The sequence below is a fragment of the Coenobita brevimanus genome, chromosome 13 (assembly GCF_032717465.1).
Source record: "Coenobita brevimanus isolate Jiangsu-jjx chromosome 13, ASM3271746v2, whole genome shotgun sequence".
In the NCBI taxonomy this organism is placed as follows: Eukaryota; Metazoa; Arthropoda; class Malacostraca; order Decapoda; family Coenobitidae; genus Coenobita; species Coenobita brevimanus.
The window spans coordinates 52,592,220-52,607,750 of record NC_136966.1 but is presented as its reverse complement, the minus strand read 5'-3'; the positions used below and the strand labels follow the sequence as shown (position 1 = coordinate 52,607,750).

Here is a 15,531-nt window from a genome sequence, read left to right as displayed (position 1 = left end):
AAGAAGTGAAGGCAAAACACCAAAAGTAAGATGCTTATCAGACACAAACAGTTAAGTAAAACAAATGTAAGTGAGGTTTATGAGTGAAAGGTAAAAAATTCAGAAGGCATTTACTTCAAATTTTAAAACTCATCAACAGCTTGAAGTACTAGTGTTAATCCATCAGCAGACAAATAAAGAAATACCAGTTAGTTTTAAATGAAACAATCTTAAATGAGAACTACTTGTATACAAAAAAGAACCACTTACCACAGAGGAGTCATCCATGCCAACCACAGCCTCAACAGAGTTCAGGTCACCTGACAAAGAAGGATAAGATCAATAAATACTGCAGTAACACAACACCAACATACTATACCAGTTAATTTCACTGACGGCACACCTTGAAGTATATAATGAGACTGGTTTTCACTTCTATCACAGATCATGCTGTGCTCATTTACAGCAATGAAACTGATTTTTTCAGTCTGGATTACAACTTTGTTCTCATCTGTCACTAGCAATGCTTGAGGAAGAATGTTAAACATGAATTACTGATATATGTGTCACCAAATAACCATGGAAGGTGCAACTATGAGAAAGATGTGTGACAATACACTTGGTAACCAGCCATATAACTAACATCACGCATAAGTTTGCGTAGGGGTGGAGTAGTTAGCGGTGATGCATGGCCACTGGAAAATTAGCACAGCCTGAGATGTGGCACGCAACGCGACGCTACCCAGCCTAAGCTGTGGCTCGCAATCCATGAGTTAAATGTCAGGACCAACTTGCCTAGTCCAGGGCTCCTATGCTCCTCAAGGGGCAACACAGCTTTAGAGGGGGACGGGGAATCATTATCAATTCAACAAGGAAGTAAGGTTGCAGGTTCCTTGAAAGTAGTGGTATGAAACAGGGAAGTGGGAGTAGAAGTGAAAAAATTACTACATGACAGTACTGTAATACCAACTCTAACGTATGGAAGTGAAGCTTAGACCTTGCTGGAGGGACACAAGTCAAGAGTGAGAGCAGTGGAAACGAGTTATTTCAGAGGAGCATGTGGAGTCACATGAAGACAGGCTAACAAATAAGGAAGTGAAGGAGCACTGGTGTGGATGTGGATGTGATAGGATGCATTAGGAGAAATACACTGAGTTGGTTTGGACATATGGAGAGGATGGAGAGTGAGAGATTGACGAGGAAAATACATGTCAGTGAGGTGCAGGGGAGGAGAGGGAGGGGGAGGCCGAGGATGAGATGGAGGAATGGAGTGGAGAGGTATATGAGAGAGAGGGGGGTGAACTGGGAGCAGAGCAGTGAAATGGTAGGGGACAAGGCAACATGGAGGCAATTTGTTTGTGACCACCCCTTACAGGATTAAGGTGTCTGACACTAGACAGATTGATAACCAGAATACAAAACTCTGAAATAATTCCTCTATTATGATGACATATCTTTATTTCATTCTTGTTACCATCAATTATTTTCTTAATGCATAGGGGAAATCTCATGGGGCAAGGATTAATAACACTGAAATCAATCTTTTCAGCCTGAAAATTCTTCACTAAACTGACTAAAAGCATCTAGATATGGCAAGAATAAAGCTGGAAAATATGTCATTAAAATGAGGAGGTTGTCAAGACAAAACTAACATGGGAATATTCGCTGGAGAAAGCCAGTGCCAAGATCTGTCAGAATGAAGTTACTCTTCACAACTAGAGGTCTGTTCATAGATGACTAAAACTGTCTGGTGCAGCATGAACAATGAGGGAAACTAATGTCATCACAGTGAAGAAGTTAATTCAAGAAAATGCCCACCTGGGAAAACCTGCTGGAGGAAGCATGTGCCAAAATCTGCAGGGATGGAGTCAAAACCACAGGAGCCAACCACATAGACCCCACGCTGCTCTGCTGCCTCGTGTTGCTCTAGCTGCACACGCTCCAGGTACTGGGGCTCTCCACTGATGTCTACTTGGCTTGCCCTGCCCTTGATACAGGATGCCACCACACGATCACCATAGTAACGATACTGGACAGGGTACAGTATATGATGTCACTCTAAAATATACTGATAAGTGTTACTGCATGTAAATACTGCACAATTACCTAAGTAATGATCATGGAAAAAATATATAATACTAGAACATCATCCACTTCTTGAATGCTTCATCAGCAGCACATAAGCGACCCAGTCCAAATTTTAAAGCACGTGCCCAGTCACTCACTCCATGAGGCATTATATGAGCAGTAAACCTTAATGACCCTCGGATGTAAAGCCTTCATGTGCCTTATCTGCTTACAGCCTTAACTAAAAGTTGACTGCATAATGTATACAGTGCTGACAATCAATACGTGAGATAAAATGGACAGACTCTTCATTACAAGATTAAGGGAATGATCCTAGATGATGAAGCAAACAGTATGAGGACCAAGATTCATTAACCTTTTGAATCTGAAAATGCATAGATTATTATTGCTATCACTTGACAAGTTTCTTCTGCCAAAGGGAGAGTTCTTTTAGCAAGAGGGGTTAATGGAGTTTGTTTTCATTTCCTTCATTACCTGACAGTTCACCTATTCTCAAAAAAATTGTTGGCTGGTAGCAAGAATGAAATATAAACTATGTCACTGTAGTGGATGGGTTAAAACAATATTCTCTTTCACAAGACCTCAGCCAATACAGGAATACCATTCTTGTCTTCATCGGAATACAGTAGAATAAGTACATTCGACCCTCGATTTACCGGACTAAAAAGGGGGTAGAGTCCGGGAATGGTAAAAGTCCGGGAATGGCAAAAGTCCGGTCCCACATACCATTCCCTGGACTATTACCATACTTTGTCCAAATTCTCCAATATTGTCCAGCAATTACTCCGATAATCTAGAGCATTCTGGAATGTAGGCTACCTATTCCAACTTAACTAACATACACAGTATATAAAATAATAACACTGACACAATAACAATAATAATAACTGACACAATAGCTGTATTTTTCTAGCTACAACCCTAAGAATGGTTGTTTTGACAGTAGTTGACAAGTATGTGGCAAGTATGATAGAAGAGCAGAAAGCTGAGGAAAAAGAGGAAAATGAGCAAAGAATGGAGCACCACAAGGTCAACCAATCACTAATCAGCTGACCGAGATACAAACAAGCAATCTTGGACCGAATCAGCAATTTTAATTGGAAAATCTTTATCACCACATAGGTTTGCACGCCTAATTATTTGAAATTCAATCAAAAATTTGTGCTTAATATAATTATTAATAGAAAATCAGGATTCAGAGTGAAAATTTCTTAAAGTTAGCAGAAGTGTTTTGCCTCTAGCCTAACAACTCACTTCGACAGACTTTTGTTTTGGATAAATATCGATTTACAATGCAGACACATTTTTTTTGTACTCAAAATAAATATTTATGCAAAACAAAAGTCTGTCAAGGTGTGCTGATGATGTGAAGGGGTAATATCTGCTAACATTGGCCAACCACTCATCAGCTGACCGAGATAGAAACACTGACAATTTGAAGGGGAAATATTTGCTAACATTTGTGCATTTTAGCTCTGAAGCCTAATTTTTTAATTAAGTTATATTAAGCACAATTTTTTAAGTAGATTTCAGATAATTAGGTGTGTATGAGCCACTGTGGCAAAAAAAATTAAAATATTTTCCAGTGAAAAGTGCCGATTCGGTATTTAGTCACACTGAGTCGGGTGAGCTAAGTTGGTAGGAATGGATCCCATTGACTCTGTCCGTAATTTTTTTTTTTTATTATTCTATCTATCTATCTATAGCCCGACGCCCTAATCCCGCAAAGGGTGGCCGCAGACAAAACGCCTCCAAGTCGCTCTGTCACCCACCATTTGACTGCCCTCCCCCCAACTCACCCCCCCCTCCCTCATATACCTCTCAACTCCATCCCTCCACCTCATCCTCAGTCTACCTCTCCCTCTCCCTCCCTCCACCTCACCTACATACACCCTCTTAGTCAGTCTTTCATTCTCCATTCTCTTCACATGTCCAAACTACCTATGAATATTATTGTGTCCAAGCCTTCCTTAAACTTTACTGTGTTATGCAATAAACTATTTATAGTGGCATCTGAGAAAGGTAAGAGGCAAATGGGATATTGCCACGAGTTAGCTGGTGGAGTAAAGCAGGTTGGAGGCCAAGATGCGTTTCATGTATGAAAATAATCTCTTGTGTTACAATTGGCCTTTGTGTTACAATTGGCCTTTATCGAGTCAAATCCTTGCTAAAATTATACTGTGTTGTGCAGCAGACTGTTTACAGTTTTATATGAGAGAATAATGGCCAGATTTTGTTGAGAAATCCGGACTTGTACGGGCATTTGTCTGGCATTTGATGATATTGTCCAGCCTCGGCCCGTGTCTGGGAAATCCAAAATCCGTGAAATAGGGGTCTGCCAAATCGAGGGCCAAGTGTATAAACAGTCATCAGTTTTGTTTTCGTTTTTGAAGGCTCCAACATGCTTGCGTGTGTCAGCCTTGGTCACCTAATGGTGGCTCCCCATGCTGCTCGATCTCTGGCAGCTTCCCTATTAGTCCCTTAACCCTGAGGTAATGCTAAATGACCTCATCCCAGGTCTTTTTCGGTCTACCTCTCACTACTCTACCCTCAATATTAACAATTCTCACTTTCTGCACCCAATCTCTCCATATGCCCAAACCATCTCCTCATCACAACTGCTATTACTAATAAACTACCTCCCCTACAAGTAAGAAGAAATGTTGTCTCCTTTGCGTTATTTTACAGATATTTTCATAGCAAATGCTCAGACCAAGTTGCATCCATTGTGCCACCTCTCCATGCCTTCCTTCGTGCTATACGGGCATCTAGCAGCGCTCATGACTGGAATGTCACTCAGCCATACTGCAGAACTTCTGCCTATCAGAATTCTTTCATTCCCCGAACTGCATCTCTCTGGAACTGACTTCCCCAGAGTTATTTCCCTCCAAACTTCAACCTACAGCTGTTCAAGTCTAACTGTTACAGATATTTTATGAACAGAGGACACCAGTAATCTGGTCCAAGGCCTGGAGGGGCTGGGTTTACAATGGAAGAGTTGAGAGGTAGGATGGGACTGGAGTGTATTGGTGTTGTGATGAGGAGAGGTAGATTGAGGTGGTTTGGACATGTGGAGAGGATGGGGGATGATAGCTGGGTGAGGAAGGTGAGAAGTGTTAATATTGGGGGTGGGGTTATGAGGGGTAGACCGAGAAAGACATGGGACGAGGTCATTAAGTGTGACCTTAGGGTTAAGGGACTGAACAGGGAGGCTGCAATGGATCGTGCAGCATGGAGAGCCGCCATTAGGTGACCAAGGCCGACACATGCAAGCATGTTGGAGCCTTTAAAAACGAAAACGAAAACGATTTGTTTTTCCTTCCCCTGTTCTATTAAAAAAAAACAAAAAAAAAAAAACAATACACTCCAGTCCCATCCTACCTCTCAACTCCTCCATTGTAAACCTAGCCCCCACAGGCCTTGCAATCAAGGACACACTGCACATCCACCTAATCACTGCCATTTCTGTACGTCTGAGCTTGTGAACATCCTCTTCCTTTACTGCCCAGGTCTCACTACCATACAGCATGGTGGCATGTGGTATTATCTGGTGGAACACTGAAGGACTCTAAGTGCTCTGGGAATGAAATGCCTAGTTAATCCTTGCAAAAAAGTAACAGGAATCCTTTATCATCATCTTCTGGAGTGTAGGGGCTGGGGGCCTAAGGCAAAGCTTACACTTTCAGTATGAAGACGAACTAGTTCCAGTAATTGTTATTTCATCCTTGCTGTCATCAGACAACTTTATTAAGGTTCAAAGCTCTTTAAACTGCAAATATAGCCTTCATTAATCCCTTTCACAACAAGGGAGTTCTCCTAGTCTAAATAACATTCCTCCAGCTAAAGTCATTAAGGGCTGATGTCCAGTCTACTTTCCACTGGTGGCATTGCACAAATGAAAAATCTCCAGTCACCTCAAATGGATTCATCCTACATGTGCAGGCAAGCCACTCACTCAGACCACAGAGTTCTCACCATCAGGTGCTGATGATGTCTTTTTCGGGTTTATTCCTACTCCCTCCAGGTGAGTTAATTCTACTTTACAGGGATTTTTCAAAATGGAGGGGCCTCCATTAACCTCATCACTGAAAGAAATCCTCTCTAAACTATTAAAGGACAGTAATTTAGTGGCAGCCAGAATAAAAAAGAAAAAAGTGCCTGTCAATTATTTACGACAATGCATGACCACCAATGGACCTGGTCGGGCCCAACCAGGCCGCCCATCTAGCCAGAATAGGGGACCAAAGAGGTGTATTGCTAGCTGCGGGGCGCATCGTGCAGCATCACTCAACCTCCAGGACTCCTGTCTCCCAGCTGTACGGAACGCCACACGCGGCAAACACGTGGGGAGACAAAAATCCCAACAGAGGTGGAAAAAGGGCAGGGACAGCAACATCACCAGCAGGCCTCCTCTACCAGTGATGCAGGGGAAGCTTGGTCCACGAGGCTGACAAATGCTGAACCCTACGAAGGTAGGCATGCCTCCAGGGTAGGTGGCACCGCCAGCCACGCTTCAAGCCCTGCCACCACGTCAAGGTGACCTCCCTCAGCAGGACTCACATTAGCTGGGGTGCAGACAGATGCACCCTCCTCCTGCTCCATCAAGCTCTGATGCTATCCAAGCTGGAGTATGGCAGTGAGGTGTATTCTTCAGCTACCTCTGCCTGGTCACAAACCTTGGACTCTGTACATCACGCAGACCTTTGTTTGGCTACAACCGTACTTCATACCTCCCCTGTCCCAAGCCTGCTTGTAGATGCAGTGGTAATGGGGTCTAGAGTTATGGCATAGGTCCCACATACTGAGGTGCTGGTACAGAGTCCAGAGGCTTCCTGAGACCCTAACACAAAACTGTTTTTTAGTTCTGCTCAGCACACTTTTTATGATCTCCATCCATGATTTACATGCCCCTTTAGTTATTGGACAAAGGCAATCATGGCTGAACTCAGTCTCCCTAGTACTCCAGCCTTACGTGTGGAGATAGCTGTTGTTCCACCCTCGGTGTTCCCTGATGTCAGATTTTTCTGGTTTGTCACGGCCCTTAAGTCTGTGACATTAGATCTGGTGATCTGCACCCAGATTTTAGCTAGAGTGCACCCTATCCTCCTCAGCCAAAATCTTTACCATTGAGCTGTCTGTACAGTAAACCCTCAATATAACAAACCCTTTTATAGTAACTTCGGATATAATGACCCACCATTTCCAGAGCGAACTTCCGTCGGATATAGCGACCTTTGGTCGCTACATCCAGTGGAAGTTTACTCCCTGGCATGGTAAGTGTACTGTAACAGTACTACATTACATTATAAGCATTGTATTTATATGTACAACTTCATACAGGATGGTATTTACTGTACATGTACTGTATAACTATATAAACCATTGAATTCTCCATGCGAAACTTCCATAGAGTAAGTTGTGGTTGTGCACGTAGGACCAAACGACTCCACAGATATAGCGACCTTGGGTTGGTAATCCCTCAGTTAATAACGACCATCAAATATAGCGAACTTTTGGATATAATGACCCACCCCTCCCCCCAATTACCTCATTATATCGAGGGTTTAATGTAAGTCTGATAGCTCTCCAGTTTATCCTTACCTACAAGGCAATTAGTTTTACAATTTTCAGTGACTCCAGGGCAGCCTTATCTGCCCTTGAGAATTTTAAATCTCACCACCCCTTGGTGTTGGAAATTTTAGAAAAACTCCTCCCCGTGGGCTGCCATGGACGGTCATTTTCATCATCGTTTTCATTTTTGAAGGTTCCAACATGCTTGCATGTGTCGGCCTTGGTCACCTAATGGCAGCTCTCCATGCTGCTCGATCTCTGGCAGCTTCTGTAGTTAGTCCTTTAATCATCAGGTCATATTTGCTGACCTCGTCCAAGGACTTTTTCGGTCTACTTCTCACTACCCTACCTCCAGCATTAATACTTCTCACTTTTTTTACCCAATTATTATCCCCCATCCTCACCACATGCCCAAACCACCTCAACCTACCTTTCCTCATCACAACACTAATACACTCCACTCCCATCCTACTTCTCAACTCTTCCATCATAACACAGAGTTTCATCATCCTGGGTGCCAGCCCATACTGGATTGCAGGGAAATGAATATGCAGATGAGGCAGCAAGGGCAGCAGTTACTCTTGATGCTTTTATAAGACCTCTCCCCTGCAGAGATTACTTCCCTGTGATTAAGGCTGCTCTCTGGGCCTCCTGGCAGCATGCAAGGGACCCACTCCCTGTTCCAAGCTAGCTACCGTACAGAGGGTGATGGCGGTAGTTAGTCCATGGACCTAAACAGCCTTGCCCCATCACTGGGAAGTTGCTGTGACCCACCTACAGACTGGTCATACACACCTGATTCATTGTCATCTCCTTCACTGTGAAAACTGTCTGGTCCCAGTGACTGTGCAGTATCTGTTACTTACTTACTTTGGAAGAATAACATTGGCAGAATGATGGCGGAGAAGAAAGAGAAAGTGAGAAGATGGATAGAATATTGTATGGAACTACTGAATATACAGAATGGAAATACTGCATTGAAAAAAAATAAATAAATAAATAAACAGACTCACAGGCCCAACACAGCTGATGACAACCCTGGCCTGCTTCGCCATGGCCACCAGGCTCTCCTCATTGTTGACATCAGCCACAATGATGGCAGGGTCAGGCAGCTTCAGGCTGGTGTTGTTTCGGGCAATCTCCACCACTCTGAGTAACTTGTCTTTGTTGCGGCCAGCCAAGGCATACGTAAGACCTGGCCGCTTGGTCTCTGCAATCCTTGCCACCTGTGCCACACAGTGGTTAAGTATGACTACATTTTTTTTTTTTTTTTTCAAGAACTGACGCTCTAATGTAAAATGGGAAACCAACTATAAAGGTCGCACTGGATTTTCAAATTGCATTTTTTTGGCATGTGTGTGTGTGACTTACCATGGACTTTCAAAGTAGAAGAGACTTGCAAATAAGGTGATTTACAACTAGGACTTAGTGGTAGGTGGTGGTGATCATCATCCACTCACTTGATGTAGTGCTGCCTACTTTTTCCTTCACATTTATCACTCTTTTTCTGTGTCTGCCCTCTCTCTCTCTTCCTATTTCTCTCATCTTTCCAGTCACTTTTAATTGCTCCTTTCCCTTTCAGGTGGCTTTACACTGAAAGACAGGCCAAATGGTTTCCTGTAATCCAGGAAACCATTTACAACACTGGGTGTTAACCAAATATAGTAACCAACCCATACATGTTCCCTGTGTGTCAGCATGTAAATTGGTGGAGGGTTAGTGCCCATCCCCGAAAAACAAAGATAAATGACCACCCCTTACAGGATTAAGGTGTCTGGCTATATATGGATAGACATATAACTAGGACTAACTGTACCAAAACATTTCTGACAAAACTGTAAGTCTATTGAAAACTGGGGCAATTAGTAAATCAACTTTATATGACACTGGAACCTAGCAGGCAATCTTTCTGCATTTTACCGTCAGCAAAAGGGAATATGATACAAATACAAAAGTACAAAATGCAGGTGTTTCAAGGTCATTTGGTTAATATCCTTTACTTAACCCCTTCAGTACTGTAACTTATCTGGTACATCATGGCACGCCTTGCAAGCCAGACCATGACATATCCTCAGTGTTAACTATTCTGTGAAAGTGAAAGAGAATGCTGGGAGGGTGGGACTGGTTGCCTGATGCTCTGGGGAGAGCCAGGATTGCTCACCTTTCCATGTTTTAGTTCTACCCACTCTTGGCTTTCAACCATTCACTGTCCAGGTTATTTCCATTGTAGCAGTTGGCTGCCTCCTTGGATACACTGCCCTGTCTTAGAAAGTTGCCAACAGTACCTATACATGTAAGACACTGCAGAATATCAGCACTGCTGGGGTAACACCTAAAGGAGGTAACTGGCAACCTGGCTGATGCAGTGGCCTTGCTTGTATCCTTGGATATTGAGTGAATAACCCACCAGAGGTTCAAAGGCCTAAGATATAAAGATGAATATGGCAGTAAAGCACCTTACGGAATCTGCCCCAATCTTTACCTTATCTAGCTGCAGTAAAAACAGAAATAATAATAATAATAATAATAATACAGTAATAATAACTATATCATCATCATCATCATCCAATTTGCATGGCCTCAAATTAAATGGAATACCGTATATCTGGGATACAGTGACCATAATCCGGGCAAATGTCTGGTACAGAAGGGGTTAACAGCCTCTGATGTGTTGTGGTATGGCTTCCATAAGGTCGCTAATGTCTACAGGAGTGAAGCACCTCCTATCCTAAAATTATTAGTGATAAAGATGTACAGGGCCATTTCTAGAGATGTACCTGTATCTGGGAGCTTATAACAAGGTCTTAATTTTCTGTATTTTTGATTCCTTGACATTTTACACGAACTCCAACACCACACAAATTTGTCCAACTGCCGGGAATCCCATGGTTAGCCCTGGCCTTATAAAAAGTGTAGCCAATTTTTTCAGAAGATTCCATACCTGTGTGATGAACCAATTTTTTTTATTTCCAACTATTTTGCATAACAATATGCAATAGTTGTTTAATTATATATGAAAAATAAACTCTAGTTTTTCTATTTCCAATTGTTTAATTATATATGAAAAATAAACTCTAGTTTTTCTATTTCCAATTCTGATTTTTCATTATATATCATATTTCATTATACAATATTATTTTATACTTTCAGGTTTAGCAAGCTCTACCTAACTACCATCACAAAAATCTAAAATGAAGAACAAAGATTCCATCCATCCATCCATCATTCAATCCTATGTTGCCCCATGAGGAGCATAGAAGCCCCAGGCTAGGCAAGTTAGTCCTGACATTTAAGACGAGAGTGACCAGCCTCACCCACCCGAGTGGCATTACTTAAACAATAAACCCCAACCACCCCTCGCATATAAACCTGCACAAGCTCAATCCAATTGGAATGCCTTACTTACCCACTAAACTACCAAGTGCCATAATTAGTTTATATAAAGTATGAAAACAGGTTAGCATTTCATTCTAGTTAAAAGCAAACAATAATGTTCAGCTGAGGAAACTCCCACCAGTCAGGAATGAATGAAGTCCATTACCTTCTGTATTACTGCGATGGCCTTCCTATTTTATTCTTTTTAGCACTAGACACCTTATAGTGCCTCCCATAATTATTTGTTGTTGAGATGTACCGATATAAAAATTTAGACCGATACCAATACCGATGCCACAAAACTGGACCGATACCGATACCAGTGAGGGAGGGTGGTGCCTGCCGTCTGAGGGCTGTGGCAGGCCCCTGAGCCGCTGATGCGAGGCTACCAACCTGTCTCATACATGTCCATGGTGGCAGATGTGGCTCATTACCAAAGAATGTACTGTATTACACAGCACCATGTACACAAAATAATATGATACTAAATAATTGGATATTACAAATAATTTATTTTTCATCTCTATAAAACATCCAAAATCTTTTTTAACAAAATAACTTTCAGTGAGTGATATGCTATTCACTAAATTCCTTTTAAGTATCGGTAGTATTGGCAGAAAATCAGCATATACCGATTCCGATACTTTAAAAATGAGCTGATACCACCGATACCGATACATCGGTACATCTCTAATTTGTTGGAAGCAACCTCCACTATCTCCTTCATTGCAATGTCTCTCCCAAATGGATTAAGCTGCCTAGAGGGTAACTATCCATCCATCCATCATCTAATTCTTTACTGCCTCATAATGAGCATGTAGGCTCAGGGCTAGGCTATCAGTCCAGGCAGCAAAGGGAAGAGTGACAAGTTGCTTGCCAACAAACAGCATTAAGTGAACAATAAACTTTAAACATCCCGTGGATTTAAACCTTCATACACCATATCTAGTTGGAACAAAAGAATCTAGTAGGCCACAAGCAATCAATTTCCCGGGTTTCGTTAACTGGACACTACCCAATGGGGGTGCGGGAGGTCACTTAGTTTAGTCACCTGAAGACAGTAGCACTATGCCAAATGAGTGGATGGTGGGTGCTCCCATCTATGAGCAGGTGGGATAACAAAATATGAGATACTGATACTCAGAGTGAAGGAGTTAACTGTCAATAAAGGAACAATGAAAAGCAAACAAATATAAAACTGCTCACCTCTTCAAGCACGTACTGTCCTGTGTACCCTGAGGCTCCAAGGACCACCACATCATACTTTCGGTCATCACCCATTTCACCTTTACTTAAGGTACAACAACACTTCCCTGTAATATAAAGATCAATAAATGAGTTGTCAGACATGCAAACTGTTACAACTGATGTAAGTCCTTTACATATATAAATACTGTAGATACACATGTTAAATGTGTCAAATACCTGAATGACGAGTGAATGGCTCATCTGAGAAGTCTTATGATAATTTTGACTGCTTTTAATACTACCTGCTTCTGGATCCTACCAACTCCATTTACCATTACATATCGTCATTTCCATTACGCCTACAGGTGACCCTACACTCCCTCTTCTGTCTTTTTTTCCTTCATTCTTTCCTCTTCCTTCTGCCTATGGGTGACTCAACACTGAGTGACAAGCCAACTGGTTTCCTGTACATCAGGAAACCATTTACTATGCTGGATGGTAACCATATAACTAAATTGTGGCACCTGGTGGTTTAGTGGGTAATTAAGGTGTTCCAATCAGGTTAAGCCCATGTAGGTTTATATCCAAGAGATGGTTTGGGCTTATTGCTCATGTAATGTCACTCAGGGATGAGTGAGGATGGTCACTCTCATTTTAAATGTCAGACCCAACTTACCTAGCCCCAGGCTCCTACGTTCCTCATGGGGCAACATAAGATTGGATGATGATGATCATCATTTTCATTCTGGAGGGAATGGAGAATGAAAATTAATTAGGAGCACGTATGAGAGTGTGGTGGAAGGGGAGACCAAGAAAGAGGGGGGGTGGGGCGATGGGAAATGTAAGTGAACAGGGGTGGTGTTAGCTGCAGGGAGGGCAATCTGATGGCGGGTATCATGAAGGCAATTTGTTCATGGCACCTCCTCTGGGATTAAGGCATCTGACTAAGTGCTGACATACAGGTAGATCATTATCTAAAGCCAATTTTATCGCGAGTCACTAAGTGACCACAGCAGCAGAGTCAGTATTGTAGGATCCAGAACCTGGAAAAGGGAGAACAAAGAAGTACAAGCAACATCAGAATACCCAGAAAAAATTGTTGATACTGCCATTCAAGCTGTCAAAATTCTTGACAACCTCATTTACAAGAGTGAGATACAGTTAAAATGACAGTGACAATGATACTGTACTAGATACTGTTATATCCATTCCTTTTTATAAGTACAGGTAGTTAACATTATACGTCAGAGATGTGTTCTAAATTATAAAATTTTTCCACACAAATTGTCCTGTAACTAGTCTGGCAGACACATAATTAAACTTTGCAATTAGTGATGAAGCCTAACCCCTTCAGTCTGACTAGCTACAGTACTTTCATTCTTACTATCCTCTACTGATATACAGTATTTGTCTAAGGAGAGACTTTTGGAACTCCAGATGTTCGGTGTAGCCTTTATTAACCTCTTCACAATAAAATTTTTCCTACTCTGTCCATCCATAGCTAGACACATTAAATCCAGCATTTTTATCTTCATATCACCCTGCTTTCTTCCATCTGCTCCTCCCTCATTCATGTAGCAACCATAGGACCACCTCATCTCTGGTCTCCATCTCCCCTTCCCCCTCTACCTCACTCATAAACTGGCACTGTATACATTCCTGGTCAGTCTCTGATTCTCCATTCTTTCCACATGGTCAAAACATCTAAGGGCAGTTCTAATCTTAACTCTTCCTAGATCATCCATAATGGTACTTCTGCTCTTAACACTTCCCAGAACATCCACATCAACATCACAATGTTCCTTAACTTCTTTATTTCTTAATCTCTCTGCATATAATTCCACATGATCCTTTCAAAAAATCGTTTCCAGTCCTCTCACTCTTATTTTTCAAAATGTCAAAGGAGTCAAAAATGAAATATCATAAAACCACCACTGTAATGAAAGGATTAAGAAATTTTTTCAAGAACATGTTGTGGACTTCACAACAAAAGAATGTCAAAAAAAGGTGTAAAATGAAAACTTACTGTACTTGTTTCCACTTCTGCTCTCACTACAACACTGTGTTCCTAGTTGTCAGGGTACAGTACTGTACTGTCTGCTGTCACCAGTGAGTGATTAGGCCAATGGTCAGCTGACAAGGTGATAACACTGTCCATCTGTCTCCAGTTCTTGTGCTCTGCATTTCTTATTTTCTTCATCAACTCATTCACCCCTCATCTCCCTCTCTCTCTCTTGCCTCTCATCCTCTGCTTTTGTAATTTTCTTCCATATTAACCCTCTCTCTCAATACTTACTTTTATTCGGCCTTTGTAACAGCCATACCAAACTCTCACACTCTCTCTCTCACTCTCTTGTACTCTGATTAATAATACAAAGTTTCTTTTGTTGTCTCTGCCTTCTCATCCACAGTTTTTGATTCACTGCTATCCCATTCACTCATTTCCCCTTTACATGGGCAGGGAGACAAATAAAGTACAGAAATGTAAAGGTCAGAGCACTGCAGTAATGGGTATTACAAAATCTTTTGCTATCCATGGTGGTAGATGGTGGCAACCATCATCTACTCACTTGATGTAATGCTACCTACTTCTCCTTTAACCCTTATCATTATTTTTCTTTGTTTGTCCTCCTCTCTTCCTATTTCTCTCATCTTTCCTGTCACTTCTTGTTACCCTTCTTTCCTTTTTAGGTGGCTTTAAATTGAATGACAAGACTAATGGTTTCCTGTAAGCCAGGAGACTGTTTACAATGCTGGGTGGTAACCATATAACCAACATATTCCTGTTCCCTATGTGTCAGCAAGTGGGCTGGTGGAGGGTTGGTGCCCCTCCCCGTAAAACAATTAACTCAAAGACAACTGACCACTCCTGATGGGATTATGGCATCTGGCTACGGATAGGGTAGACAGATAGATTTTGCTATCCACACATCACAACCATTCTCACTTATTCCCTTCAGCATCACTAGATACTGTAATGTACTGTGTGTGTGTGTGTGTGTGTGTGTGTGTGTGTGTGTGTGTGTGTGTGTGTTTTACAAGCACAGGCCTCTTAGGGAAGTGTGTGTGTGTGTGTGTGTGTGTGTGTGTACTTCACCGGGTCGGTCAGGATCACTTTGATGGTCGTGATCGTCAGCTTTTACCCTCCCGGAAGGGAGCTGAGAGCTCATATAGTCTGATCTAAGGGCAAGGCTGTGACCTTCACACACGCACACACCAGTCCCCTTGCTCAAGGGGGGCAGTAACCACCCACTTCGTCAGTGAAACTTTTCGCAACCTGAGTGAGGCGCGAACTCCCGTCCACCAGTTGGCAAGCGAGAGCGTTACCAC

General features: G+C 42.1%; 1 protein-coding gene across 1 annotated transcript in view; it reads right to left on the bottom strand.

Annotated features, from left to right (window-relative positions):
• LOC145414513 (saccharopine dehydrogenase-like oxidoreductase) overlaps positions 1-12,307 on the bottom strand; it is a 39,929-nt gene extending 27,622 nt beyond the window's left edge. The window contains exons 1-4 of the mRNA XM_080284037.1: positions 12,220-12,307; positions 8,652-8,864; positions 1,798-2,008; positions 250-299 (exon numbers count right to left, since the gene is read on the bottom strand). Coding sequence (XP_080140163.1) covers positions 250-299; positions 1,798-2,008; positions 8,652-8,864; positions 12,220-12,294 — 549 coding nt within the window. The 5' untranslated portion in view covers positions 12,295-12,307. The remainder of the gene's footprint in view (positions 1-249; positions 300-1,797; positions 2,009-8,651; positions 8,865-12,219) is intronic.
• Between the last annotated feature and the right edge of the window lie 3,224 nt (positions 12,308-15,531).